Source organism: Melospiza melodia, chromosome 1 (assembly GCF_035770615.1).
Source record: "Melospiza melodia melodia isolate bMelMel2 chromosome 1, bMelMel2.pri, whole genome shotgun sequence".
Taxonomy (NCBI): domain Eukaryota; kingdom Metazoa; phylum Chordata; class Aves; order Passeriformes; family Passerellidae; genus Melospiza; species Melospiza melodia.
In genome coordinates, this window is record NC_086194.1 from 133,972,088 (window position 1) to 133,997,371 (window position 25,284).

General features: G+C 39.2%; 1 protein-coding gene across 1 annotated transcript; it reads right to left on the reverse strand.

Annotated features, from left to right (window-relative positions):
* Window positions 1-1,953: 1,953 nt before the first annotated feature.
* Window positions 1,954-24,572, reverse strand: OPRK1 (opioid receptor kappa 1). The gene is made up of 4 exons (XM_063168715.1): window positions 24,364-24,572; window positions 23,563-23,873; window positions 10,164-10,516; window positions 1,954-5,617 (listed from the first exon to the last, which is right to left on the reverse strand). The coding sequence occupies exons 2-4, from the start codon at window positions 23,820-23,822 to the stop codon at window positions 5,085-5,087; spliced, it is 1,146 nt and encodes a 381-aa protein (XP_063024785.1). The 5' UTR covers window positions 23,823-23,873; window positions 24,364-24,572; the 3' UTR covers window positions 1,954-5,084.
* Window positions 24,573-25,284: the final 712 nt, after the last annotated feature.

The following is a 25,284-nucleotide window of genomic DNA, read 5'->3' on the forward strand; positions in this document are numbered from 1 at the left end:
GTAAGCATTTACTGAAGAGCACGATTTAGTTGCAGGTCTATCATTAGACTGCCTTCATGTCTGCTTCCTGGTGTTGCTTTCTGAAAAGCTTCTTGTACAGGAAAGTATTTAAAAAATTATAGGGGCTGTTTTGGACAGACAGCTAAGTATTTAATGAGAGACACTTTGGGAGGAAATGCATCAGCAGTAATAAGTACTTTTCTTCCAGGACATTATGGCCTCTACCAAGAAAGTTTGCAGTATTTCACAGTAGTTTCCAAACTCTCCTTTTACCTTGCACTGTTCTCCCACTCTGCCAAATGTTTTGTACTTCAGTACCAGAGCTGTCTACTTTATCTCCATACATCAAGACCCTCTAAATTGTTTGGATTTTCAAAGCTTTTAAAACACATTTCAGCTAATTTGAAGAGAAATTGGTTGCTTTATAATATATAGAAGTAAAATATATAAAATCAGAGTTTATAAATTAAAAGCACAAAGAAATCTTGTACATCCATACATAGGTACACAAGTGCTCACAACCTCCATTTTTCATGTCTCCTAGCTTCTGTACAATTTTCCTAAGCAACTGCTGTCACTGTCAATAAAATTTTCTCTCATACCATGTACCCACTATCAAGTCTTCACACCTTTAAAGCACTAATAGACAATAATACCTCCAGGAGGCTTACCAACAGGGTTTGCTACAAATTTGCAGTGGAGGACAAAGCTGTAGGTACTTTTGGTATTCCTTTCAGCAGGGAAGTAGCAACCTAGATTCCTACAGCCATCAGTCTGCCCCAGGACCTGTTTGTTGATGAAGGAGATGGGTATTTCCCTCTGTAGATCCCTAAGCCCACCTGAGATGTGCCACTGGTATTAACAGAATTGGAAACTGAATAAGAGAACTTGTATTTGCTGCCAACTATCGAATCAACATTGGAGGGAGAGCAGAGTGAACAGGCTGGTAATTTCCATGATTATTTTCCAGAAATGGTTGTCCTGATTCCAGCTGGGTTATTGTTAATTATCTTCTGAGCAGCAAGTACAGTCCTGTGTTTTGGATTTAGTAGGAGAACATGCTGATAACACACTGATGGTTTAGTTGTGGCTAAGCAGGGCTTACTTACCCTGAGTCAAGGACTTCCCAGTTTCCCATGCTCTGCCAGCAGGCAGGTGCACAAGAGGACAGGAGGGAGCATGGCCAGAACAGCTGACCCAATCTTGCCAAAAGATAATTCCATCCCACAGGATTTCATGCTCAGTGTATAAACTGGGAGGAGCTGGCCAAGAGGAGCCAGGCACTGTGTGGGATGGGATGGGCTGGGCATTGGCCAGTGGGTGGTGAGTGATTGTACTGGACATCAAGTGTCTGTCCTGGGTTTTATTTTTCTGTCACCTTTTTATTACTAATATTAGCATTAGTATCAATATCAGTACATTTTATTTTGTTTCCATTATTAAACTGCTTTTATCCCAACCCACAAGTTTTTTGGAGGGGCAGGAATGGGCAGTGAGAAAGTGACTCCATTGCTCTTTGTTGCCAGCTGGGGTTAAATCACAGTGGTGTAACCTAAAGCTGAGCAGCCCTTGCACACAGTGTGACAGGTTTTACCCAACACAGCAGGAAAAGCAGCTCCTGCTCTCAGCTGCTTCCCTCCAGGAAGCAGCTCTCAATGTTTGCTCACTCTCTTGCATTATCCACACCTGGACATCAAAACACTTTTAACTAAGTGATCAAAATCTGCAGTCTGAGATCATTCCACCTTGCATGTCAGGGCTTTATGCAGCAACAGTTCCCAAGCCACATGCAGTCCAGCAAAAAGAAGAGCCCAAGCCAAAATACTTTGATTCAGTCAGTTGAAATATCTTCCAATCTCTCACTCTGGCACTGAATAGATGTGCTCACTATATTGTATTGCACTCCTGTAAGATCCAGTTAAAAAATATCCAGCCACAATTACTTTTTTTTTTATTTGACAGATTACATAAGGTACCACAAACTCAATCAATTTTGCTGAATCCACATTTTCTTCTGAAGAAAAAACTTCATTGGGAAGACAACAGCCAATTATTAAGTTTGATTAAGAATTGATAAGTAATTAAGGAAAATAAAATCCCAGCGCAATCTCCCTGTCTTCTTTGCAAAGATTACATTAATTTAGCAAAACCAAGAGGAAATCTGGCTCAAAATGGTGTGTTTTCCCTTTGCCTTTCACAGGACAAAAATTTCATTTTCAGTTTTCCTCTGAATTTCTCATCATGTTGAGATATTGCTCATTAACAACACTTGGGGTTTCTCAGCATGTAAGCATCATTTCTCTGCTATGTGTTGGTCTGTCCTGAACCAGAACACCAAGTATATCTTCCAAATAAAAGATTTCTCAGTTAAAAGAAGTAGAAACACAGAAAGTGACATATTAGCTACCCATACTAGTTGACTGATTGGAATTTAGCCCCACAAGCAGGTCCATGACCATGCTTTTGCAGTACCGAATTTTTGGAACCTCCAAAAAGAAAGGGATGTAAGAGTGGCTGTAGCAAGTGCAACCAATTTCCAGGCTGCCTGCCTGTGTCTGCCCTGGGCCCATCCTCCTGGGCCCATGGTACAGCACATCCTGTCCCTGCTGCCCCATTCCCCACCCAGATTTGCTCCTGGGCCAGGCAGGAGTGGGTCCTACCCTGCCTTAGTGCATCCTAGGGCCAGCACAAGAGAGAGAGAAAATCGTTGGCTTGGAGTCACAAAGTAAGTGAACTGCTTCGCCATGGGAATTCAGTCATCTAGAAGCAGATTCTGTGAGCAAAAGCTTGGTATCATTTCTAATGTACTTTCTCATGTGTTAAAGATGTCTTGGCCAGTTTCCTGCTGTTTTTCAGTGAAGTGCAGTAAGCTGCTCAATTTGACAAGAAAACTTCCAAGACACTTTTCTACTGCATTCAGACTAATTGGGCTGTTAATGTTCAATTACAGAAATAAACCTTAAGGACACATTCTTATAACATTTTGCAAGCTTAATTGTTAGGAAGTTATAATTTCCTCCCACTGTGATGGAAATTATGATCTCCTTCTTAAAAACATAAACCTCAAAAATATTATTAGAAGCCTTCTTTTTGCAAATTAAGAACATTGATTTTTCATTACAATACAAAGCATTGCACATAATGTGTAGAACAAAAACCCTATTCAAGCACAAACTTACATATGCAAATGGTAAGTCATGAACAGGAACATAGGTTATTTTGAATGAAAATAGTTCATTAGATTCTAGTTCTTTCCCATTTCACTTGCTCTTACCTTGATAAATACCTTGGATTTTCAACTTTTACCTTAAATGTTCTCTTTTTGTGGCCATTTAAAGGTCAGGACTTAGTTTAGAAAGCTAGACGCATGTTAAGAAAATGAATGAATGACAGAATAGGAGGTGAGACTCAGCACTTGTGTAAGCATCATTCACTTCCCCAGGTAAGGAAAGCATCCTGAGGTCAGCTAATCATTCTTCATGTAGAAACAATCAGAAAGTGCTAGGCTTGTCCAGAAAGAGTTGTCTTGAATATTTCAATAGCAGCATTTATCAAACTAATATAAAAAAATTTGACATACATGACTGTATTAGCAATAAGGTATATGGAAGTCCTGCAGAAGGCTGAATTTCTACAGCACTTCCACAGGAACTGGACTGCCAGCTAGTCCAAGAAAAAACTCATTATTTTACTGGTGTGCAAAAGGCATTTTTGGTCTGATAGGACCAAATCATATTGTGTTTCTGAGAAAATTTTCCATGAAATGAAGGCACTCACATTATTCTTTCTTTTGTATAAAGAACAAAATTAACAAGATGTATGGTGTATGTGTTCAGGGTGAAGATAATGAGAGCCAAATTTCAGCAACAGCAGTAGTGGGAGTTGTGATATATAACATCAGGAAGACAAAAGTCTATAGACTGGAAGTTAGGCTCCATTTTACCATGAACTTACCTTCAGCAACCTAGTAACTTATTTATCTGTGCCTTGACACCTCCATCTTCACAGGAAAACAGAGAAAATTACTGAAATCATAGGACTGTATCAAAGAAAATATATCAGCATCAATAAACCAGGATCTTTTTCCATCAAATGCCATTAAAGCATCCAGTAATATTTAATTTCCATTGTATCAATCCAGCTAGTTCATGTGCTCCTTTCCTTGTTTCTAATTTGTCAAATATTTATTTCAGTCTGCTTACACATTATCCAGGAAAACAAGTTACACATGAGAGTGTTTCCTCCATGTAATGAATGTAACACAACTTTTCATTAATTTTGTAACAAGTGAAGCATTTGAAGTTTTCTGGCCTCTTGTTCAATATACACTCTGAAAATACATATTATATTATTCAGACTCAATAAAGAAACGACCATCTTGGAAAATCACACATACAAAACATTACACAGAGGTGATTAAACATGTGATAACAATTCCTATTAAATTCCAGTATTTTTGAATGCCAAAAGGCTTTACCATACACAGACACAATAAAATCACTTTGGTGTGTGGGTAGGTCATGCTCAAATTGGATTTTCACAGCACAAACAAGGGTTACAGATATATTAATTGAGGACAATATTGATTATAGCTGTGGCATTGTTCACAGAAACCTAACACTCTTCACTGTTAAAGAGGATCAAGTAGTCAAACTCCGTGGTTTAGAAGCAATCACTGTTGGGGCAGAAGTTTCTGGTATAGCTCAGTTTTATGACCAAATGTTGCCTTTTATAATGTTACATATTGTAAAGAGAAGAGTGAGAACTATTCTTATCCAGAATCACCTGGTGCAACACTATCTCTTCACTCTGCAAAAGTGTGTTTTAGTGCTGGCTCAAGTACAGCAGATATGGTGCCAAAACCTGACCATCAACCAGGTCCTTTTCATTTGAGCCGATTTTCAGGAGATTTTTGTTTATCAATAATAAACTTGCTTTAGTTCAAACTGCTGGGATTTCTGAAATATTCCAGAAATGTCTGTCTGGGTGAGTCGATTTCAAACTGCAGTGGTAATTTGTGTCAGTCCCAGGTCGTTGGACTCCTCCCTCTCCTGAGGACAGTAAGAGGACATTTCCACGACTAGTCATACAGGTTTGTTTGCCCCACCTGCTTCCCTCATGTAAGCTGGGTCTTGCACAGTGTTTCTGACTCTGCTGGTGCTCTGCCTGTCCATCCTCATCTTGAAGGGGAAGCAGAAGTCCTTGAAGCATCTCTTGAAGTTTTCATCCAAAAAGGCATAAAGGATTGGGTTGAGGCTGCTGTTGGTGTAACCCAGAGCAATGCAGAAGTAATAGCTGGATATGGCAGCAGTGCTGTGGGACACGTCCCCTAAGGCCTCCACCAGCACAAAAATGTGAATTGGGGTCCAGCAGATGATAAAGACTGCCACAACCACCAGCACCAACCTGGTGATGCGGCGCAGGTTTCGGTCTTTCTCCCGAGAGCCGGAGAGAAGCCGCACGCTTTTCAGGCGCAGAATCATCAGAGTATAGCAAACAATTATAATGAGAACTGGAATAACAAACGCAAAGACAAAGACACAGATTTTCATGAAGATGTCCCACCACACATAATCTCTGTCTGGAAACTGCAAGGAGCATTCAGTGCTAGCAGTATCTAAAAATGAAGGAAGCAAGAAGAAAATTGCTTTGTTATTAGATATTCTAAACAATGTCATTATCATAGCGTAACCTAGGAAAAGTTATTAGCATGTACTGTGATAGTAATAAATGGAGTTACCATTAAATCACTCCAAGGAAGCTTTCAGTTACCATTGAAACTGGTTTTATGCAGCTGTGTCTAGAAATTACTGAGTTTTGAGCTTTTTCAAAAGCAAAATATTGTATGAAATTTCTTTCCCATGGGAGGATCAAAAAAAGCAGAGCACAAAAACAAAATCTGTAAAGTTGTTTCTATTTGAATCTTACTGAGATTTAAAACCAGACTAAGTACCATGTTCAGCAGAGCAGAAATCTCATCATTATTATCAAATTACATATGTTTTTGTCTGTGGGTGGAGAAAGATTTTTGGTCTCATGAATGGTAGAAGCTTAAGGAGGTTTTGATAGTAAGAAAATTTTGCCAATATATGATGATTTTGTAATAACCTTTTCCCATGTGCCTTTCACAGCATAACTATGATACACACAAATGCTTACATTCAGAAAAACCCATGGAAACATCTTCTTTTCTGTCAAATAGAAGCAAATAAAATACATGTGTGCATGGAGTAAAATGGCAGCTACTCTTTTAGCAGATCATGCCATTGGAAATGCAGCTTGTGCAGAGACTGCAGGATCTGGGCCACAGAGATCAGTCCACTCCCTTTCCCATTGCCCATGCCAGGATTTGGAGCCACAGGCTGAAACTTGAATGTATTTAGCAGAAATATTTCATCTGACAGGAGGAAGCTAAGGAATGAAATGTTTGAAGCTTAATTTGCTGAACTCATTAGAGCCTTCCAGCATATAAAACATATGGAAAAATAAGTAATAAGACAAATGAAAAGGCAAGAGAAGGGGTAAATTTACAACTACTGTCAGTAGTTTAACTCTACTGAAGATAAGTCAGGTTAACAGAGATTTTTCACTCTGAATTGTAGCTTAGATTTTGTCCTGTAAAGTTCTTTGGATTTTTTATCATTTTCCCTACTGAGTTTGTCATTCCTCTACAAATTATTATGTATTGTTTTTCATTGATTCAGATCTAAGAGTGGAATGATTCAGTATACTCCTGCACATCACTTTTTCATATCTGTCTCCATCAGGACACATCAGAAAAAAAATCAGGCCATATTTCCCTGCTATAAAAATGATTTCCAAATCAAAAAGATATTGCAGAGAATATCTTGTTTGGAAAAACAATTAGGAGAGGAAGTTATCATTATAGTGCCATACACACATTTCCATGGTTAGATATCAGAAAGCTGTTACTGGGCAATATTGAATACAGAAACATTTTAATAGAAAACATTTACAGCGAAAAATGTTAAATATTTTTGGGGTTTATTTTAAATAAATGTATTATTCTGAAAACTGAACGTGGAAAGGACATATTTTTCTAGGCTGATACTGCAGGATACTCAGATGACAGCACAAGTGTGACTTGACACTCAGTGAACTTGTCTAAATCCTTTGTGATGTAGGTTTTCATAAGCATACTTGCTTTCACCTGATTTCATTCTAGAAATGCCAACAATCGTCTTGAAAGAAGTTTTCCTGTCAATTATTACTGCTATTTGTAGTAGATCACGGCTCAGCAGCCATGACATAGAATCAGGATGCAGCTGTGTTATCTAAATTAGTAAAGCTGCCTCCAGATGTGTGGGATGAAAATGAAGTGTGGTCAGGGATGGCTGCTCCAGACCACATCCAGCTACTTACTGAAACCCGCTCCCAGAAGAAATGGCCTCTTCAGATCTATTGACATAATTTCACATATTTATCAAAATTTTTAGGTCATCCTCATGATATTTTGCTATCATTTTTGGTTGGCAATGTTATTTTAGAATTCCAAATTATTGAATACGAACTTAATTATTATCTTGCATCTCATTGCAGTATACTTTCTATGGAAGATCTTATTCTAAAGTCATTATTATTAATGTATTGCATATGATACATGTAATGTCATAGCATAGTACTTTGTGGAATCCATTTGCACTTTCCCAGTTTACAAGTAGGAAACAGTCAATAGAAACTCTGATCATAATGCATAACACTATATTAATTTTCTGGAACTTTGGAAGTGGAATATAATAAAATCCAATTTATATTCTATTTTTACTGCCTGAAAAGTTGCAGAACTTATGAATAGTGTCATAATCTTCAGATTTCATACTGACATTTTCCACTTGGAAGCACAAATATTCCAAATATATTGATATATTTAAGGAAAAACACTGAATTCCATGTGGTAGTTGGTGTAAATATATTCTATAATGGGCTTGATAAACTACCATTTAAGATTAATCTTAATATTGGTTCAGGAAACATACATTTTATATATACAATATTGATTGTGTCACTTTCATACCCTTCATATCCTTACTGGCAATATGAAGAGTTAATATTATACCTTTATTTTTTTGGTAGCTGAACAATTCTTCAGCAAGAAAACTTCCATTATGGCCAGAGTAGGAAAATTTACACAGATGTAAAATTTATTCTGCAGGAAAAATGTATCTAAAGGACACACCTGGGAGCAATTCTGAGCTGTGATAACAAAATGGATTAACTGAGCACGGTGAGGGAACCTCAAGTATAATCATTTTCCATTTGCTGTTCAGTTGTTGCTTAAATGCGAACCCAACAGGTTTATACGCCCTGAAGCGTATAAACAGCAACTGTTTGAGGCAACATGATATCAAATTTCAGGCCTGAGCTCCAGCTGTCAGGCAAGGGGAGCATCCTCGCCTTTCCACTTCAGCACTTATCAGAGCAAGTCATGAGCACACCAGACAAGGTAATTGACACGAAATGCTCGAGAGAGACCTTAGATCAGACAAGCAGGGGGCAACAGTAGCAGCTGACAAGCAGCTGCCAATATTTCCAACCTCATTTAGCCCAGCTGTGTTCTGTATTACCAGCCTCTGCTTCATAAGTTATAAAAAGGGCTGCCTTCTACATGGCATGGAAAAGGCATTAAATCATTGCTGGCCTCAGAGGAGCCCCTTGATCTAAATGTGCTGCTGACACTGAATGACAGGAATATTCTGTTAGTTGAGCAGGCTCCAACAAAACACCTGCCTGAGCCAGTGTCCCATGGCCTTCAAGATCTCGTATGTAGCAAGACACTCTTCCAAACATACCTGAAGTTAATGTTTCCCCAGGCAGACCTCGTTTTATAGAGCCTGTCAAAACTTTACTGGGGAGAAGAGCTACAGCACTGCAGACCAAGACACGTGATCCCCCAAAGCACTGAAAGAGGAGCTTCCAGAGGACTTCTCTGTCCCCTACATAACAGACGACTAACAGCAAGAAAATCTATATATCTTTAGCCAGATCTATCAGCCCTTGAGCAGCTGTTACTGAAATGATTTTTCACGTTGGTCTATGTCAAACAGCTTAACATCCTGCATTTATTTTCTGCCAGATGAAAGAGTGCCCTTAGGTAAACATTGGTCTCAAGAGGAATGAAACCTTTCTAAATAGAAAAGGTTGATAGTGCAGGAAATTATGAATAGTTTTTCAAAAGGCTGTTGACATCTCAAACAAGACTCCTACCAAATAAATGCCTGTATTTTATCCAGCAATCCAGTAATGGGATGATCCCAACCCAAGGACACCATTAGAAGTCTACAGCTTTTGAAAATCCTGAGATGCCCCTGTACTGCATTACACCTGTGGGTATGAAGCACATGTGTGAGAAAATGCTTCTCTCCCTTCTTTCTCAAGGAAGATCTCAAAATCAGACTAACCCCATAGCAGGGTAATGAGTCAGAAGCTGCAGGAGCTAAAGCCACAGTCCTTCATGGAACAGGCATTTCAAGCAAAGCCTACACATGGTCTGCATACAGTTTTCATTGACTTTGTGTTCTTGTAACTGTTTCCCTGCCATAGCCTGAATTTCCATTTCCTGTGACAGTCCTTGTTCTCACCTTTTCCAGGTTTCCATATAAATTCACATCCCTTTTTAAATATGATCTTGAGATACTGTCATATATAATTTACCTTAATTTTCTCTCTCATGCAACTGACTTTTCCTTTCCTACTTTCTTTTTCTTTCTTTGCCTTCAAATTCTGTGATAACAAACTGACAAGAATTCTAGTTTCTGCTCTTGGAACTTCATTAGAACTACTCTCACAACATCTACAAAAAGAACCTTAAGCCCACATTTCAAGTTTCAACCTAAATTGATTCTAGATTTGCCCATTGTGACTAAACTCCGGAAAATTTTCCCCTGCTGTCTGCTTGTAGTTTTTGATGGTCTCATTCTAGCAGAGGCAGTGCTTCAAAGTGCATTTTGTTCTTTTATTTGGTGTGGGCATCTGAGCTTTAATTATTTATATGTTGTACTGCGATGTTTTACTATATATTTCAAAATTTCAGGAATTTAGGTTTAATTTTAAAGAAGGAATAAATAAGTTTTGATCAATATTTGAACCTACAATTTATTGTCGGTTGATAAATAAAAAACTGCATTTTGAATGCTCGCACTCACCTTCCCTGACTTTGGTGCCTCCAAGAACTATTGCAGATATACCAACAGATGAGGACAGCAGCCAGATACAGATGTTGATTATCTTCGCTTTGAGAGGTGTACGAAAGTCCAGAGCCTTCACAGGGTGACACACAGCAATGTACCGATCCACACTCATCATGGTGAGCGTGAAAATGCTGGTAAACATGTTGTAATAGTCAATAGAAATCACTATTTTACACAGCACATCACCAAAGGGCCAGGAGTTCATCAGGTACTCGGTGCTTTGGAAAGGCATGGTTGTGGTAACAAGTGCATCTGCCATAGCCAGGTTGAAGATGTAGATGTTGGTCGCTGTCTTCATCTTTGTGTACCTGCAGAATGAAAAAAGTAAGGCTTTATCACTACAAGATATGATTATGTCCATTCAGATAGTAACAGTTCATCAGTCAGGCTTTGCCCTGGTTGGGGTTTTTTATGTCTTTTCTCATCTGTGATAGAAACACGAACAAATGCAAGACCCTTGGGATAAAAGTGAACACACTTTATTCAATCTCACAACACCTGTATTAGCAGTTAGAGCTATTTACCATAGGCAAAACAGGTGTATGAGTACATTTAATCTAATTAGACAAATATCAATTCAATTTTCCTCAAATCCCACTACAAGAAAATATCACTGTTAAATTTGGAAATTATCAAAATGATTTTTGTTTCCTTTTCTCATAGCTATCTGTCAGTGATTGTGAGATTTCTGGGTTTGGTTTGTGGAAGAAACTGTTATGCCATTCTCCAGTAAGAAAACAAGTTAATTGATATGTTTGCTGGGCCAGCTTGTCTTGCTTGAATTCACTACAATGCCAGCTGATACAGTTTTAGTCATTTGCCTTCCTTGTTCCTTCCTTGCCAATTTCTTCTCCTTTCTTACCATCAGGTTTTCCCAGTCCTCTCTTTTATGACTGATAATGTAAAAGATGACTATTGTTTAAGTAGGATACCACAGTGGGGAAAAAAACTGTCATAGCAGTATTTTTTCTTGCATTCTTTAATTTCATCAAAAGTAAGCCTTTGGTAGGAATCTCAGCCTGCATAGAATAATAGGATCTGGTTTTTGAGATGACATCCTGCTTTGTTTGACCCCAATGACAGTTTTGGGAGACAGCCTGTGGAGGACTGCTTCCCTCTCTGTGATGGACACAAAGGAAGATGGGAGAGCCTGCTGACATGGGAATTTACTTATCACTCCTGGCTGAAATGCTTCTCCTCAATAGTTTGCTCATGCTGTTAATTCATCATTGGATTTAATGAGATTTTCTTTCTCAAAACTGCTTCAGTCCCATATTTTGGATGTGTGTCCAAACTAGAAGTGCACACATAACACACATAGAAACACACATAGCTACATTTTGCTATACGCCACTAATAATTTACTGTGGAAATATAAGATTTAACCACTTTAATCAATGATCACATAACACAATGTTATTTGCCTTCAAAACTTTGATGTGTAGAATAAAAAATATTTTAAAAATAAATTAAGCAGTGGTGTCAAATTGTGCCCAATATGTAAATTAGCTATTAAAAAATGCAGGCAGAAATTTGATTTTATGAATAATATGAAATGTTAAAAATAACATTAGGTTTTCTAAAACATTCTAATCAAGACTTATTGAGGAAATAAAGCCAAATGTTGGTCTGAAGCAAAGGGAAAAAAATCTGCAAGGGACGAGAGAACACATCCTTCTCACCCACATACTGAACCGTCAGTCAGAGTTGGGCTTCTGCCCCCCACTAGATCAATCTCCTCAACAGACCCTCCAGGAGAGGAGGAATTTTGTCCTGTAGGTCACATTATAGCCCTTAAGGCACTGTTCAAACACAAGTATGAGTCCTTACTATTAGAAAAAAAGCAAATACAGGACATATCAGACAAATACCTTCCCTCCTGGTTAAAAAAGAAAGGAAAAAATACTACCTTCAAGGGTGTCTCAGCTGTAAGACCAAACAAAAGTTCACTAAACACTCAAAACTCTCTACTAAAATGGACTCATTTCCATTAAATTAAATAGAATAGTAGAAGGACAATTTTACTTCTGCGGACGTCACTGATGATATTTGGAATTGCTGTCTTGCTCCTATTGCAATAAGGAGACTGTGGAAAGCTGGAATGGTTGCATAATGGGACTGGAGGGACTGGAGAAAATTCTCTAACTGACATAAAGAGCTGAGCACATTTAGTTTATCAAAAAAACCACCAAGAGGTGACTTGATTACAGTGTCTGAAGACCTTCACAGGGAGAAAATAGCAGGTACTGAAGAGTTCTTTCAGACTACGCAGAAAAGCATAACAAGAACAAATACATAAAACTCTTAAGAGAGACAAATTCAGCTTAGAAACACTGACAGCTGCTTCTTAACAGCTAAGGTGATTATTATGGGGAAAAAGAAAGGAGTAATTTTTTCATCCACTGATGCCTGCAAATCAAGGTCTGCTGCTTTACAAAGAGTTTGCATCAGTCAAATACAAGTTACTATACTTAACACAGGAACATTCAGAGGAAATGAAATGACCCTTGATAAGCAGAGGTGACACAAGTAATCATTCTCCTGAATCATTATTTCTGTAGATCTTTAAAAACTTCGCCAAGGGTTTGGATAGGGAAAGTTTGCTTTCAAAAAGTATAGAAGAACTAGCTTGACCTTTGTTTCCTTTAAGAAAATCAGAAAACTGGGGGAAAATATCTAAGATTTTATTAGCCTTGGAAAAGCAAATATCTCAAAGTCTTTATATCTCATATTTCCCATTCCTTGCAACCTTAATTTAATTATTTTATGTGTGCGCTATTACAACTTTATATGCCATATTTTCCCAGTACCCTTTACCCCTTTTCTCCTCCCTCGATTAAGTGGAAAAATAGAAAACAAGTGCTATAAAACTGGGCTAGTAAAGAGCTTGATTACTTTTGCCTGGAAACATTGGCCTGTGTATAAATGTGGTATTGGCCTTTAAAGTTATTAGGCACTATAGATAAAGTCATACATTCATTTAGAAGTTTAGAAAATTCAGAAATGCCTTTGAGAATCTGGACTCAATCATCTAAACTCCTTTGAATGTTTTTAATTAAACACCTGAAAATTATTAAATGCCTCTGAAGATATGTGCTTGCAGGTTTAATCAACGGTCCAGATTAAGTAACAGAGTGGCTGCTCTTGCTGTCAGACCCTTTCAAGCAGACCCTGATAAAGTTCATAAGATAAGGGACTTGCCTGCTTTCCCACAACTCATTCTATTGCACCAAAATATAGAAGGAAATAATATTTTGTGGTCTGGGGTTATCTCACCATACTCTCCACTCACTTGAACAAGGTCAAAACAGTGATTGTGTAAGGGAATCTTGTCTACTTTTGCAAAGTTAAAATTCTTGATCAAATATCTGAATTCATTTAAGCAAAAATATTTCTATCTGCTTTAATTAGTTTAGCAGGACAGGGTAAATCTGAACATAATTACAGCATAAGTGCCTCAGTAGCAATTAATGGCATTTCTTAGTGTCTGAGGTACAAGTTTCAAAGACTATTACAATATTTATAAACCATGGCTGTGTTAACTGCTCATGGGAAATCCTATGTCTAAAAAATGGTTTGTTAGATACAGGGACTTCTTAAGAGAATGGCAACATTTCTAACACTACATAGGAATGGAAAGTCCCTCTTTTAAACCAGGTGCTAGAATCTAATCTCAAGCAGCAGAAAAAATCTGATCACTTAAGCTGGTGGATTTCAAGATTACTTGTAAAGCTATAAGCAGGGCTCAAGCCTCTGTAAACTAAAAACTAGAAGATATATCAAAACAGCAGAAAAACAGTCAAGATGAAACACAGCACTTTCATATGGATGCTTTTTTTTTTTTTTTTTTTGATGGGTATGTAATGATATTTTTAAGGAGCAAGTTTTAAATTCTGTTTACTTTCATATCAAAAGTAAAATTCTCAAAGCTATTAGGAATCATTCACTTTCCAAAACCAGAAAGTTCTGTGAGACTGACTTTACACTGACCCCTAGAAATTTTCCCTGTGTTTCTCAGTCAACTCATCATTACTGTTCTTTTCCCTGGAGTAGAACATGCTTTTAAGACAAGCTTTTAAGACAGTAAATAAGAAAAAATCACACCTCCAGCCTATGCTATCAATGAAATTGTGGTAACAGAAGAGGGAAACATGCTACTAAGGCTCTGGTGTGCTTTCAGAAAAAGATCTGCTAGTAGTGCCCCTTAAAGTTATTATCTCAAAGAGAGGAGAGAATTGTGATTTTAGTAACATTAGAAAAGCTGATAAAAGGGGAGAAAGAGGCTCTGGTCAAACTTTTTTCATGTAATAGGATGGAGTAATGAAATGTTCCCTGCAGTGTAAAATAAGGGATGGGGAAGGGAGCATAACTAACAAATATACTACAAAGGGAAGATGAGAAATATACTACATCAAATATACTACAAATATACTTCTCCAGATGCAGAGGGAAAGTACAAAAGCATAAAATAATGAGGAATAGCAAACACAGGTTTTTCACAGATACCTGGGTAAGAGAATGAAAATTAGAGCTAAAGCACATCTAAAGCAAATTGCAAAAACACCTATCAGCAGGATGCAGGCTCTGTTCCACTAGGTTCCTCTGAATGAAGTATATGGAGATCAAGCAGCTGAAAAGCTTAGTCAGGAAAGCTCTAAATCTCAAGGCTATATTCTGAGTATAGTCAGTATAATACTGCATCAGAACAGGAAGAAAAAAACAGAAAAAATCCAGGAGGATCTATTCCAAACTCATACCATGTCAAAAGGATGGCTCAGGTCTCTCTTGGATATTCATAATCCAATATAAAATCTTATGCCAATATGAAATGAAGGCTAAGGTCATTTAAAGAATATAAAAATTAACATGCTGTAATTGTCATGTTTGTATTGGGTTATATGACATTATCATATTTTAAATTGCCACTTTTTAGCAGTAGAGGATCTCAGATGACACTTTATTTAAAGGAAAACCTTGTTACTGCACATATTTAATGGTTGCCTGTCTTAATCAAATCTTTTAGGACCTAAAATTGTTGTCTACAAAATTACATCATAAAGTGGAATTCTTTTTACTAATAAGCATCTAAAGATACCAATTTTAAAGCAGCTCAAAAAAGAAAAGCATAAATTTGTCTTTTATTCTTCCCCCAGACAGCATAATCTATGTGAATGTCAAAAGGTATAGTTAAAATCCTTACAATTTTCCACTACAATTTCTTCCCTGCACTAGCCCTAAACAGAGCCTGAACAAGATTTAATCTTGTGGATTTAGATTGGATGTGGAAGGTTTTCTTCCTGAGCTGAAGAACCAGGCTCTGAATTAGTTCAAGTCCATGTATGTAGTGGTCAATGTGGAAGAAAATTCACACTACTTAACAAAAATGAACTAATCTTTCTCCTTCTATGATGAAGGCTTTTAATATTTTTTATGTGAGCTCAAAAGCCTCTCTTGCAAGAAACTGTAAAATGGTAGAAAAAAAATACTGTGAAATTTCTGCTTCCATGACTTTGATAGGAGAGGTCAGAGGTCAAGGCGCTGTGGATCACTGCAGCTGAAAATGAATCAGTGAGAATGCAGAATTTCACTAAATTGGTACTTTATCTGAAACCATTATGTCTAATAACAATATGAAAGAGCCTGGACAATTAGCTTAGAATATGTAGCAGATTTTTTTGCTCTCTATTTATAAGTAGAGATGGATACTGACCTTGTCAGTCAAACCATTCTATCTCTTGAAAAACTTGATGCTGCTGCAGATGTTTCTCAGTGACCAGTCCTGACATGGGGGGTTCCCAGGGGTTCCCAGACCATTCTAATCCTTTTTACTTGTCACAAGTACATTGCTCTAATGAACATTGAATCTCTCTCTCTGGTAACATCGACCTTTCCTGATATTCCTTTTTCTTGAAAGAATTTTTTTTTTTTAATAAAGTACATGGACTCCTTTGGCAAAGTGCTTCCCATGGTTTTATGGGAGAGGGAATTGAGTAGAGCAGAGATTGCCTGGTAAGGAGAACAGACCTCATTGCTCAAGGAAATAGGGATAATAGCCCCAGGAAAAGATTTCTCAGGGTATTTCTTTCCTTGTTGGAAGCAGACAACAGTTTGTTGAATGTTTGCTTCCCCTAGATGTTTCTGCAGGATACAAAAAAGGAAAGAGCTCAGAAACCACTTACTCAGGGGTCTTGGGATGTGGTTATCACTCTTCTTCCCAAAACAATGGTCTCCATTTTGGCACAGGGATGAATAACAACTGACACAGCTTGGAGTGTTTTATGGGACACCTACACACTCAGAAGTGTGGAGACCCAAATCTCGGGTCAACACTCCCATAATAAGGTTCAATGGGAGACAAGGGACTTTGCTCTATAACAAGTGTAGAATTGTGTGGTAAGACAGCAAATGCACAGATCAGTGAGCCAGCTCAGGGAGAGGTCATCAGTCCCTCTTAGGAGGCATTTGGGAGGCTTTTTCTGGACTCCTCCCATGTATCTGTTTTCCTCACCTGCCTCATGAAGCCCACAGCACAGACCAGCTGAACACACACGTTCCTAAAGGAGACAATTCCAGTGAAATGCAGAAAACTTTAAATTACAGTCAACAGAAGAGCACAGCTTGTAGCTTCCTGGTGAAAATATTCTTCTCCCGCCCACTTTGACAAACCAGTCATTCCGAAAGGTGAGTCCAACAGTAAGTCCTGATGCAGTCCATCATCCAGCAGCATGGTAAAACAAAACTTTTCTGAGTGTGAGCATTAAATGAGCATGTATGGACTAATCCTACCATGCAGTTTCTCATCTGTCACTACCCGAGGAGGCTTTTGCCAGTTGCCCAACAGTAGCCACAGTGGCTGGACTACCAACAATGCAGTGGGAAGTGCATTTAGCAAATGTAATATCCTCTGTGCTTCACATGCAGCACAGCTAAATTTGGAAATTCTAGACATTCACTCTTAATGTGTTGCTGACTTCTGGAGCAGAGATGAGCAGCTGCATGTTACCAAGGTGGACTGGTATAAGAAATTGAGAAAACACAAAGGTTTTGCTTACTTTCTTATCACAATTCGCAAATTTATACACTGAATAAAGCTGGCTTCTCATACTCATGAAAAGAACATAGAGATTTCATTTAAAATAATGTCTCAAAACTGAAAACAGGAAACTGCCTAAAATTAATTTTAACTTTCATGAGAATTAGAAGGTGAATCTAACGAGAGCTGAACCCTCTGGCTTTGGGAGAAATAAATATTTCAAAGGTAATTCACAGCCTAGCATGACAACTTCCCAATAGAACCATGCCAATTTAAAGCAAATAAACAAGTAATATTTTGGTGTTTTCAAAATCTAGTGTTAATTTCAACCAATATCTTAAATCAATTTAATTTTTGTGTACTTTTTTTTTAAGTGCTGTGCACCTTTACATATTCTTTATTTATATCATTTTTACATTTTGTGGAATGCCATCATGGTCAGACATCCCTCTTCCAATATCCTCATTGTATCTGCATACACCCTTTCCCCACAACTAATCTAGTTTGTGCACTCATGCCTGTCTGTAGACAGAACGATATTCCTATTGCCTTTTCCTCATATCTCTCTAAATTCACAAAAGAAGATAGCAATAAGCAAAGCACAATGTCTTCCTTAAGAAGAAGAGCACAGATTCCTCACTTTGAGAGAATTATCTGATATTTAGAGAAGAGGAGACCAAAATGGAGACCTGCAGTATACTTCCTGGAAGTTAAGTGTAGCTGGATGCTTTTTCTTCAGAAAGAAATATATAGCTGGAATCAAAACTCTTCTTGGGAACCCATCTGTTTCAGAGAATTTAATTTAAAGGGACAAAGTAATCACAGTTTAAACAGTGAGAGTAGGCAAGACAGGAAGATTATTTTCCCTTCTCCTAATGTGTCCCAGGAATCCAATTCACCCAGTTAAGAATTTCCTTTTACAACACCCTTTCAGCAAATTCAAAATACTTTCTCAGAAAAAAAAAAACCTAACTGAAAGGTCCCCACTCTTCCCTCATTTCTTAGCCAGTCTGTGACCCCCAACACCATCTCCTTACTGCGCTTCCTCCCTGTGCTTCCTCCAGGATCATGGGCTACCTACCCACCACTCTCCCATCTGACAACAGCAAAGTTATCTCAAGCTTCCTGCCTTGCCAGCAGCCAAACTGGAAAGTTCTTCTAAGTTTTCACTTTCTTTCAGTTGAAAAAGCTTCTCTGTAATTCATCTTGCTACCAGACACTGATTCCAGTTATGCCTTTCTCTGAACTAAATGATTACCTGGCTGTTAGCCCAGCGGAAACGTCTGGATGGATACCAAATTACTTTTCAGAAGCCAAACACATTATTCAGTATAAGCTATAGCCTCTCTTTAATACTGTCTGTGGTAAATATTCCTTTCAAGCCTTTCCTCTCTCCCTGCCCATTTTCAGTATCAGCTCTTGTTATCACAGCATGACCATGAGTTGGATTCCTTGTCAGCTTATAAATCCCAGGTCTCACTTGGTCACTGTCTAGCTGGGTTTCAAATGTATTAGAAATAGTAACATTTTGTTTAAATGGTCTCTGTTTTCAAACTATCGGTACTCTTCTATAGGCCTGTGCTCTTTCATGTTTCCTGTTGCCTTGCTCTTTGTGCCATCTGTAAAAGCTTTTGGTAATGATCACTCTTCAAAGTAGTGATGGAAATTATGTCATGTTTGAACTAACGCGGCAGAACTGATCAAAATTACCTCCATTCAGTGAGGTGCAGCTAAATGCTCTTTGAAATCCGTGATGAATTGCTATCAATCCATTTGATGCCTCTCTGCTGGTAGTAGTAAGCTGTCAGATTTTTGATTAGCAAAGGAAAGGTTAAAAGTCCTAAACTTCATAAAGTATAGTACAGTTCACCCTCTGCTTTAGCAGTCAAAGCCTTGATTTGATTTCATAAAAGAATGAAATCATGCAGACTGCCAGCAATAGGGAACAGCTAATTCAGTTGGGTCAATTCTTCTGGAGCTTAAATTTTCATTTCAGAACAATATTCTTTCCAAATATAATTTAATGAAATTAGGACAATAATTTAAAGCTATTTAACAAGTGATCTTTTGATGGTATCAAAATCTATTATTAATTTAAACCAATGTATTGAATCCATTTCATTGCTGTGTACTTTTTAAAAAAAATATTTTCATTCTTGTTTGGAATGAATGATGAAGAAATTTTAAAAGCAATCTGGAAAGGAGTCAATTTTATATGACATTCCTTAAAACACTCTTCCTGTTAGGTAAAATGCTCTTCAGTTCAATGAATATAAGAACAAAAATGTATTAGTGGTAAAACGCTTTCTTCAACATTAAACTAAGCAGAGAATTAGAAGGTTTCTCTTTTCCCTTAGGAATCAATCTACATATCTGTAACACAACCTCTTCTTAAAAATTCTTGAATGTAAAAATTATTCAGTTCACTGGAAGCTTGAAAGATAATTTTAAAAGAATATAGGATTGGCTCTTTGGGATCCTGTTGATATCAGTCGGTCTCAGTAAATTACTTCAGGAACAATGAGGGTAAGATAAATACATAGAAAAAGGGCATCTGGAGAGGGTAAGAGAGAGCACCTCCCAAAGTTCTGTCAGAGTATGTTTATGGTTTTGGTAAGTGCAGATCCTAGTTAAAGCTGTAACTTTAGTCAGGAGATTTTCTTCCCTGCAGCTGTCACAAGAAACTATGATTTTGCTTACAGCCAGTCCTAAATTTTAAAGAAAAAAAGTAATGAGGAAGAATAATTGAGAAAAAAGCCATTTTGCTTCCAAGGACAAATAGGTTTTTTATCCCTTTCAGCCAACTTACTTCCAAAAATATCTTCTGAGACTTCAGAGGAAAAGCTAATCTCAAAATAAAAGGTTTGGGGCAGAGGTAGGTTCTGCTAATGCCAAGAACCACACGGCTTTAGGACTTTCCTCAGGTGAGATCAGACAGCTTTACCAGGTATCTGCAAGCCCATTTCCTGCTTCCCCTCCTCCTCCCTAGGGGAGGACTGTGCTTCCCACACAGTGCCCACATTTTCCACCAGTACAAGAAGCAATGTGACGCCTTCTTTTTCTCTTACTCTCTCCCCAGGACAGGCAGCAGCCCCAGGACAGCATTACACCCCTCATGCCATGGCTTGCACAGAGTGTCCATGCACCAGCTGACAGCAGAGCCCTCTGGGATGGTGCACGTGCCGACCCAGACACAGGGAGAGATCCTGCAACCCACCCACAATGGGAGAGCCAAGAGCCACGGGCAGGAACAGAGTGCCAGTGCCCCGTCTGCTCAACACAGAGCTTTTTCTGCACATCAAAATGACCACTCTATGTGTGTCTGAGGAGCCCAGGGTGCTTACGATAGACCTGGTCTTGCCCTGTTATAAGCTTTAGTGATTAGACTTTGGCTTTTAAATCTAACTTTTGCTGTGTGGTTAAAGACAGTGAATACCACCATTTCCATTTTACATGTGAGGAAACCATGAAGTGAACTGATCAGGACAGGAGAAGGTGTTGAAACTTCATAGTAAAACCAAGAGAAGAATCCAGGTCTCCTGAGAAATACTTTAAGAGGCCGCGCGGTCGACGCTGTACTAAAGGACCATTCCCAGTCAGATTCAGCACAAATCTCTTTTCACAGGAGCTGTATCAAACTCAGCTACTTTTCTGTCAGGAGTTTTTACATGTGATTGAAGTGGCATTCTCCTGTTATTTTTTCCTCTGAGGAAACTCTGAGTTTTCCCTCTCAGTGGAAGAACACTCCACCTGTAAGAGATTTCATTCACCCAGCACCCCCTGCACAAGCTGCTGAGATGCTGACTCACTGGTGTCCATGAGCTTTAGCAGCCCTTATGCAGAAGTAGCAAAACCGGTCCTGTAGTGGTATTAAAGCAAGAAATTGGCCAAGGCCTGCCTATACCACAGGCTATGGCTGAATTTGACCCTGTTTCTGAGGCATCTCAAGATTCTGGAATCTCCTAAATCTACCACAGCATTGACGCTTCAGTACTTTGACTGAAAATCTCAGAACAGAGGGAGGAACTTTTTTTTTTTGTCACCCAAAAAGTGAACCAGTGTCAGGCCTGTAGTGTCCAGCAGTTGGGCTAGATGATTATTATAATAATCCCAACTGAACTATTGTAACAATATTATACATTTAAATGAGCAAAGGGAGAGGAGTCGTGCCTGCCTTGTCTGCCTGTCTAAAGGGGATTAGGAGAAGAGCAGATCTGGAATTCAGAGTTGAGAAATGGCAGCAAAGATCCTCAGAGAAAGCCTGTACTCAGCTGGAAGGTAAAAAAGAGCCTCAGTATATACTCATCCCACTTTAGATTTGTGGCAGCTGGAGGGGGGCTATTGTGGGATGGCTGGGGGACAGGATCTGCCTCTCCCTACCATCTTATTTCCCAAACTTCCCACAGACCTTGTCTTTCCTCACAAAAGACATCACTGCAGGGTACATTGTTCATGGGTCATTAAAATCCACCCTGAGATACTTCACATATACTCATGCAGAGAGTATATGTGAGGAAAAAATGGAGGGACATGAGAGGTTCGGACAAAAATGAAGAATATAAACCTCTCACGCAAATGTTTGAAATATTTCAAGAACTGCTGGCTTGTATTTGCCTGCACTTCAGCTAATGATTTGCATTTGCCACACAAAAAGCCTAGGAGAGAAATCTAACAAAGAAAAAAAACAACCACCTCCCCCCCCAAAAAAACAACAGGTGTTTTTGCCATATTTGGTTTTTTGTTTGTTTGGTTTTTTTTACCCTGTAATTAAGAGATAAAACAAAAAAATTCAAGGAAAGGCTAATGTAGGAACTAGAAGGAAAGTGAGCAATAGCTATCTAGAGCCTTACAAAAATAGTCTTAGGAGGGTAGCAGAAGAAGAGAAAAAAGCAAATATATGCGCACCAGTATGACCTATACATGCTAACTTCTAGGGCTAAGTTTGGGGTTATTTCCCGTGCCCAGGCCAGTTAATCAGTTTTCTTTGTTACTGATTGATGGCTTAGAAAATTTCTGCCTTTGCAGCTGTGTAATTGTCAAGCATGGAGTCTCTTTTCTTGAAGGAGAAATGCAAAAATAAATTAAATCTCTACCCTGAATGAAGGTCAAAAGGGCATGCAGGGGTAAAAAATCACATCACAAAACTGGAGCCGACCACTTTTTCTGAGCTGACCACGGGCATCTCTTTTTATTGCACTGACTAGTAAATTTATTTTCATTATTCAAGGGTATTCACCTGATTATAACCCATCATTTTTAAGTACCTTATCAACAAGTTCAGTGGTTCTCATAACTTCCCCTTTTATCAAGTCTGACAATTACCTTATCATTCTGCAATTTCTTGACCCTTATCATACATCCCTTACAAAAGAGAATCCCTTCCAATACCTCAATTTTTTTCCATGTACAAGCTGATTTCATTGGAGCAATGAATACTTCACAGTTCTGGGATTTTTTCCCCAGAAACTTTATAAGAATTCAAACAGGCTGTGGAGAAAGAGTCCAAGAAGTTGCATGATTTCAGTGCCCTGTATTGCTCATTATCACCCTGCTAAACAGCACTATCCAAGCATGCCTACAGATTGCAAATGAAAAGGACAGAAAGAGGAGGAAGCCCAGTGCAAACTAAAATATTCACCAATACACAAGTGTAAGTGCAAGCATAAGTAACAGTGCATTTCACCAAGTGGTTTAGTTTGAAATCTTCATTAACACAGACACAAAGGTTTTGCCTCTTTCCTGAAAACCATGGAAAAGGTATTTCAGCACTTTCTCTACTTTCTTCAATTCAACAGCAACTGGAGTTAAACACTGCTAAACAGAGAAAAATCATCCCTTGCTTTACATTAAGCCTTTCCTCCTATCTTTATCATTTCCTGGCTTTTCCTCCTTGTTAAAAAAAAACATTAGGTGCCAAGGCAATGATGGATCATTGTCCACATGACTGGACACATAAGCTGTCCTTCGGGGTCTCCTCACAGTGGAAATAAAAGCTGCCTTGTACAAGTTTCCTTCTTTCACTCGAGCTTTTTTCCCTCGGATGCAGCAGCATCTCATCCCTAGAGGGCAGCCAATGAACACAACTCCAGGCACAATGCGCTTTCCCTCAGGCTGCAGGATTTATCACATTTCACCAGCTCGTCCTTTCTCTCTCTAACACAAGTGCAGACAAACCACTGAGACTGACAAGATTTGGGTCATTTCAGTTGCTTTTTTCCAGCTCCTCACCGTAGGGCTTCCATAATCCACCCTCTCCCCCACCCTGACAAAGTTAGGGACGGTCTTTTGTGCCTCTTCCAACCGGTACCCAAAACCTCTTACCTTATGATGACAAACATGACCAGGGAGTTTCCCACCAAGCCCACAACGAAGACCACCGAGTAGACGGCAGTGATGATGATGGGAATGGCGGGGGAGATGCTGGTGTGGTTGTGCTGGCCGTCCCCAAAGGCCCCAGTGGCGTTGGTGTCATAGTCTGGCCAGCCCGGGAGCCAGCTGCTGCTGGTGCTGGGGGGCCGGCAGGGCCCTGGGGAGCAGGTGGAGTCTGGCTCCTCACGGAAAATCTGTATGGGGGCATCCATAGGGGCACAGCCCGACACCAGGAGGAGGGCACACAGCAGGAGGCAAGTATGCTGGAAAGAGGGAAGAGAGAGAAAGAAAGAGAAGTATTTTTACAGCCACAGAACATTAGGACCTCTGAAACTTGTATGTGTTAAGGGGAGCTCTGCTGTGCTGGAAACTGTAATTTGCCAAGCTGATATTTAAGCAAATCACATTCATATTAAAGGATTTCAAGTTTTGCATCTTGGTACATAATGCTGCTTCTCCAAGTGCACAAGGAAAGTTTTCCTCCACTTTCAAAGGTTGCATAGTGAAGCAAGCCAGATGGGAACAGCTCAGAACCACCCCCACACTTTAACCCTGTCTTTCCTGTCTTTCATATTTTAAGTCAAACTCAATCCTAACAAGGGCTCCTCACTGCCTAAGCTCTGCTATAAAGGGGAAGGAGACAGAGAAACCCACCACCTCTCTGCACATCTTCTTTAACATCCTGCCCTGAGTTATATTTTCTTGATCCCATACCTGCTTTCATAGAAAAGCCACATTAATGACAAAAAATACCTTTCAGTCCAGGAAAAGAAGCGCAGTCCTCAAACAGGTGCTCTTGACAGGAAAAGAAAAGAATAGAGCCGCCTTGCTTGGCTCCTGGAAGTGCCACTGACCACCTAGGAGTTTGGATGTGAGGCACCTGCGCCCTCAGAGAGGCGTGCTGGCAGCAGAGCCGGCTCCCAGGCAGGAGCTGCAGCGTGCAGCAGCAGCAGATGCTGCTGTTCCAGCTCCCACCACTTCGCCTTTTCTCTCTCAGGCTCCCTCTGCCTCCCTCTCGCTCTGCCAGGGCTCCAGCAGCACTCTGCACTGATGCACACGTTCTCTACTCTCTCTGTCCCCGCAGCTCAGAAGCTCACATGACTTCTTTCTAAACACTGAGATGCAGATAAATTAAAAGAAAAGCAAGAAATAAGTTCTGTTGCGAATGAATGCTTATTTTAAGACACTTTTCCAAGTTTTCTTTCCTCAATTCCTCTGCACTCCCAGGCCTCAGGAAGTAATCCTCTTTGCCTTATTGAATCCCACAGGATTTCAGACTAGTAGACACTGAATAAAAGGGGAATTCTAAGTTTAGATGCCTTGCCTGGTCCATCAGCTCCTTCATGCCTTAACTCCACAATTGTGTGTCCAAAACATTTCTCACTGGGTAGCTGTGCCCCTGATCCTTTGCACCTGCAACTCCAAAGTCAGAAGCTGGCTAGCAAAGAAAAGAGGGGCACCCTAATTACTGTACAGATTTTTTCAAGCTGTACCACACCATGTGAGAAGCCCAGAATTCCCTGTAGCACTTTATTCTCCCAGCTGCAGCCAGAAACAAGGAGGTGGTGTGCACAGAAATCCCTCAGAGCTTATCCCTAATATACTCCCTCAAGCAGGAGCTGACAAAGCACCAATGTATGTGTTCAACTATCTTTTAACTTGCACACAGACCTT